The sequence below is a fragment of the Gymnodraco acuticeps genome, unplaced genomic scaffold, assembly GCF_902827175.1.
Source record: "Gymnodraco acuticeps unplaced genomic scaffold, fGymAcu1.1, whole genome shotgun sequence".
NCBI lineage: Eukaryota > Metazoa > Chordata > Actinopteri > Perciformes > Bathydraconidae > Gymnodraco > Gymnodraco acuticeps.
This window is the reverse complement of record NW_022991216.1, coordinates 4,488,754-4,493,928: the sequence shown is the minus strand read 5'-3', so window position 1 is coordinate 4,493,928 and position 5,175 is coordinate 4,488,754. Positions and strand designations below refer to the sequence as shown.

Sequence of the window (5,175 nt, the reverse complement as noted above, 5' to 3'; positions counted from 1 at the left end):
ATGTATTATATGTCTTAAATGACATGATGAATTGGAAATGGGGGACCCTGATGTAAACAAGACGAAAGTCTTTCTCTGGTCTGCATCCCCTTAACAATTGTATGTTTTGAGCTGTACTATACTGTACCCAATATACAAGCTGTTAATAAACTTTTCAATCAATCAATCAATCAATCAAACTGTGACGTTAACGTGTAAGCTCAATAATGAACTCCAGCTCAACCAACCATATTGTAATATCTAAGTAATCATCTTGAAATATGACATTAATAATTGTAATATACACACATCTTATTGTGAGGTTGATTTCACATACACTACTTCGACATTAGCGTGTCTACATACTTGAGCATAGCCAATTTAAATTAACCTTAGATGCATACAGTTCTACCTACATAATAACATATCTCTAAGTTACAAGGATGTAACCTTATTGTATCAACCTCAAACAGAAGCCGTTTGTTCAACAGTATTATCCCACTTAACACTTGTCTATTTCGTTGTAACCTTTATATATACAGTCTATGATTTTAACTTGGAGGCTACGATTACAATCGTTAGCACCGATGTAGCTACCACTAGCTTACATGCTAACCCAAGCCTTACCATTCATTACGTGGCTGATTAAAATCATTAACACATAAATAAAGCACTAGAATTTCACTTACCGCAAAACCGCATTCATGCACCGTCTGTTTTAACCGCAGAGCGAGTCACAATAGTCCGATATATAAGCATGAAGAACAAACAACCACGGCCGGCTACAAGTTGTGTTTCCTGGATGAGCTGAGCAGGCAGAGTCCCTGTAGCTAGCTTCACGGAGCAGCTAGCAGAGAGACAAGAAGCTAACAGCGGCAGGCACTTGACAGAGCCGTCACTCAATGTGACCACGCCCTAATTTATGCACCAACTTTAAGACCTAATATAAATAAAAGGGTCGCGTTAGAAAACAATTCACTCACAGATCCATAATCATGAAGGTGGAATCTAACTATATCGATAATAAAATGTATGGAGCCAGGGGTAGAAACATGTTTTTTTCTGCTGTAAAGTTGGGCATTTTAACATGGGGTCTATGGAAATTGCTCCTTTCTGCAGCCATCGCCTATCGGCCAATATATGAACTGCAGTGTGTGGCACTTCCGTATTGGCTTCCCAGTGTTGTGTCACATTATGCCTCCCCGTCATGAAATGCCCCCCTTGTCACGGGAACGCGCATTTCTTAAATGACACGTTTACACCTCTAAATGACACGTTAACACCATAGGTTTACACCTTAAAACGATGTTTAAAACGAAAAGTAAACGTTCAGGGTTTTATTAATGGTAATTTTCAGACTGTGAGTTGTTTAGTGGTAGCTCATAGTCTTGATTCTTCTGGTTTAACTTTTCGCTCCGTATTTGAGGTGTCGAAATTCGTTCGTCACTTCCTTTTCAGTTTGTTTTTTTAAATGTTTTTTTTTTATCATTATTGTTACGTCCTGTCTGTATAAACGTGCTTTAAAATGTATTTTTTAATTTGACCTAGTTGTCATCTAATAATCAAAATATGTTCACGAATGTTACATAGTCTTTGTCAGCATATATGCTATGCGTACAAAATAAGTGTGACATTCATGAAACTTGCTCCATTTATTGGTACCAGTCCTAGAACCATACCCTGAAAAATTCTTGAGGGTGGGATTCATAGAAACCTCTTTGGTGGGGGGGGGGGGGGGATTTTATGACAGGCCTGGCCATCACAATATGCCCCCCCTTGCTTTCTTACAAATAAAAGTGTCACATTCATGAAACTTGCTCCATTTATTGGTACCAGTCCTAGAACCATACCCTGAAAAATGCTTGACGGTGGGATTCATAGAAACCTCTTTTGGTGGGGGGGCATTTTATGACAGGCCTGGCCATCACAATACGCCCCCCCCCCCCCCCCCCCCCCCCCCCCCTTGCTATCTTACAACATAAAAGTGTCACATTCATGAAACTTGCTCCATTTATTGGTACCAGTCCTAGAACCATACCCTGAAAAATGCTTGACGGTGTGATTCATAGAAACCTCTTTTGGGGTGGGGTGCATTTTACGACAGGCCAAACAATAGTTGCATTGGTTGAAATGACATTGGACAGTTAATGATGGTTCCTTCGGGGCATTATGTGCATCCAGGGCACAAGTACGGTTGATCAACTGGAGGCCTTTGTACACATTGGTGGTGGTACCACTGCTGACAAATGTCACAGCAATCTGAGAAAAACAATAATACTTGTTATGTAAGGTATGCATTATGGGATTTTGTTATGATAATAGAATATCTCTAATGTATTTCCCACTAACATTCTAACCATTCCTTCAATAATCGAAATCTTTCAAAAACATAAATGTTGTGTTATGAGAAAGAAATACATTTTCAACAAAAATGTATGGAAAAACAAGCAAAACATTAATCCTTTATCAGTTAATGCTGAAGATGCCAAATATAGTAGCAATTACCAACGCAAATGTTATGTTGATAAAGTCTGGAAACATATTTCTGCTAATTTTCTTTATTTGTAATGTGCAATAGGAAATTACCCAATGTTCTTCATCCTGCTCCTCCATCCCGCAGTAAAAGCAAAGCCTGCTTAGATCATCTGTTGAGACAAAACGTAATCAATATCTTCAGATAAACCACATTGCAGATTTGGGGTCAAGGTGACCCATTCCAATTTTTGACTAAAAGGTCAATTATATAAGGACACATTTGTTGTGGTCTTTTATTATTTTGTGTGAAGAAAAGGCAAAACACACACAAACACATAGATTTTCTAAATGATTAAATCTGAGCACAGAGGAGCCATCTGCTCCTTCTTTCACTCTCTCCTTACCCTCTGTAGAATGGGAACCTGCACAATGTCATTACAAAACATCCAAAAACTTCTTTCGCACTGTACGCATCAATTTAAGTTTGGTTCTCATGGTTCTTTTGTTGTTCATCACATGTATTAGCTTTACAGCTTTGATTATAATAAGTTCAAGGTAAAAATTAACTGAGGATATCAGTTAAAAGTAATACACACCAATGAGCACATTGAAAGGAGGAAGATGGGGAAATCTCACATCTTAAATAAACCGCAGAATTGAAAGGGTGTGTTAGAGTGTGATGTGTGTAGCCTATATGAAATTGCAGTTGAAGATGCCTGCCTGCGATGCTTCATATGTTATCTGTTTGGAGTTGAGATACACAATATACTGTATGACTATTTACCCTAATCTATACTTAAGCCACTGTGTTGCTTTTAAAACCCTGATAATTTTCCTGGTCAATATTAACCCAACAGTACCAATGGTCCAAGCAGTGATACAATACAACAATTTGCATGGCACATTATTAATATACTAGGTTATTGATGCATACTTATGAGATACAATTAATAAAAGTAACTACATGAAGTCATTGACAATGTTGAGAAAAGGTAACAAACCAGATTCTCTGAGGAGAGAAGTAGCAATGTCCAGCCTCAGCTCGTGCACTGCCTTCTGTGAGGTTGCAAACTCAATTGCCTCCCCCAGTAAAATGTTCTCTGCAAACTGAAGAGAACCTTGATTAGTATATGGACTGCATGGTCTATGATTTTACCCTCAAATGGAATACAGACAAATGACCCAACAGATTTAAAGAATGACATGTTGTATATGTGTAGTTTGACACAATTCAATACATCTTTGATCAAGATGTATAAAAGCAAGTCAAGATATTCAGTCTAATTGCTACTGAATTTGAGTTTGAGAGTAATGTTTGGCTAAATGCATTTCACACTCACTTTTAAGGCCAGGACACCACAGGATGTGCTGTCTTGTTGGCGATTATGGGGGAGGGTGCTGCATGTCCATCTTGACACCTTGCAGCCTTTCATCCTCATAAAGGCTCTACAGTATGTAGATAGTACATGTGTCAAGATGCAGCACATCATTGTCAAAATACTCATAAAACACCGGAACTAGTACACTGTATCAAATGTACCTTGTAGACTGCAGGCACACCTTCGTTTTGCCTTTCCCTTCTCCAAGTGGATCCAAGAAGAGGGTTTTCTTCTCATGGGGGTACATTACCTTTTATTATTCACATGGAAACACAACATGCATTAGGCAGGAACCATACATTACGCAGGTACGATGTAGGGTATTGTTTAGATTTGATCAATAATAAGTGACAGCATGTATGTGTGGCCCGGTTATCTTGCAAATCACTAATTATATATGGTGTATACAGCACTATAGATACAGATTGGAGCTTAAAATATGCTCCTATTCTCACCACCAACATCCAGTGATGGTTCTCGTTCACAATTCCCACGATGACTGTGTGTGCCATTGGATCAACCTGAGAGTAGTTGCAAAAGTATTACATTCCTGTTGAAAAATGCACATTTGCAACATTTACAAAAGCAAAGTCATTCCAATCATGTACATACCCGGATTCTTCCAAATGTATGTTTCCAGATGGCGGTCATAGCGGTCAATAACAGCTGCTTGACCGTCATTGCGCTGGTTGATTTTTCTGGGTATGGTTCTAGGACTGGTACCAATAAATGGAGCAAGTTTCATGAATGTGACACTTTTATTTTGTAAGATAGCAAGGGGGGGCATATTGTGATGGTCAGGCCTGTCATATAATGCCCCCCCCCCCCACCAAAAGAGGTTTCTATGAATCCCACCCCTCAAGAATTTTTCAGGGTATGGTTCTAGGGCTGGTACCAATAAATGGAGCAAGTTTCATGAATGTGACACTTTTATTTTGTAAGATAGCAAGGGGGGGGCATATTGTGATGGCGAGGCCTGTCATATAATGCCCCCCCCACCAAAAGAGGTTTCTATGAATCCCACCCTCAAGAAGAAAAAGCGAAAAGTTAAACCAGAAGAATCAAGACTATGAGCTACCACTAAACAACTCACAGTCTGAAAATTACCATTAATAAAAACCCTGAACGTTTACTTTTCGTTTTAAACATCGTTTTAAGGTGTAAACCTATGGTGTTAACGTGTCAGTTAGAGGTGTAAACGTGTCATTTAGAAATGCGCGTTCCCGTGACAAGGGGGGCATTTCATGACGGGGAGGCATAATGTGACATAACACCGGCTCTACCCCACAGTGTGCCGCTTGGTTTTAACGCAATTAATTCAAAAAATTAATTACCGCTGTTA

The 5,175-nt window shown here is 39.1% G+C and overlaps 1 protein-coding gene across 1 annotated transcript; it reads right to left on the bottom strand.

Annotated features, from left to right (window-relative positions):
* Positions 1-2,269: 2,269 nt before the first annotated feature.
* LOC117561535 lies at positions 2,270-4,514 on the bottom strand. The gene is made up of 6 exons (XM_034239025.1): positions 4,446-4,514; positions 4,289-4,354; positions 3,995-4,083; positions 3,795-3,900; positions 3,456-3,561; positions 2,270-2,624 (listed from the first exon to the last, which is right to left on the bottom strand). The coding sequence occupies exons 1-6, from the start codon at positions 4,512-4,514 to the stop codon at positions 2,446-2,448; spliced, it is 615 nt and encodes a 204-aa protein (XP_034094916.1). The 3' UTR covers positions 2,270-2,445.
* Positions 4,515-5,175: the final 661 nt, after the last annotated feature.

Excerpts from the sequence above, each read along its gene's own strand:
- LOC117561535 (XM_034239025.1), bottom strand. The coding sequence starts at position 4,514 with ATGACGGTCAAGCAGCTGTTATTGACCGCTATGACCGCCATCTGGAAA. Across the intron at positions 4,355-4,445 it reads ATACATTTGGAAGAATCCGG|GTTGATCCAATGGCACACAC; the intron begins GTATGTACATGA and ends AACTACTCTCAG. Across the intron at positions 3,562-3,794 it reads GTGGTGTCCTGGCCTTAAAA|TTTGCAGAGAACATTTTACT; the intron begins GTGAGTGTGAAA and ends GGTTCTCTTCAG.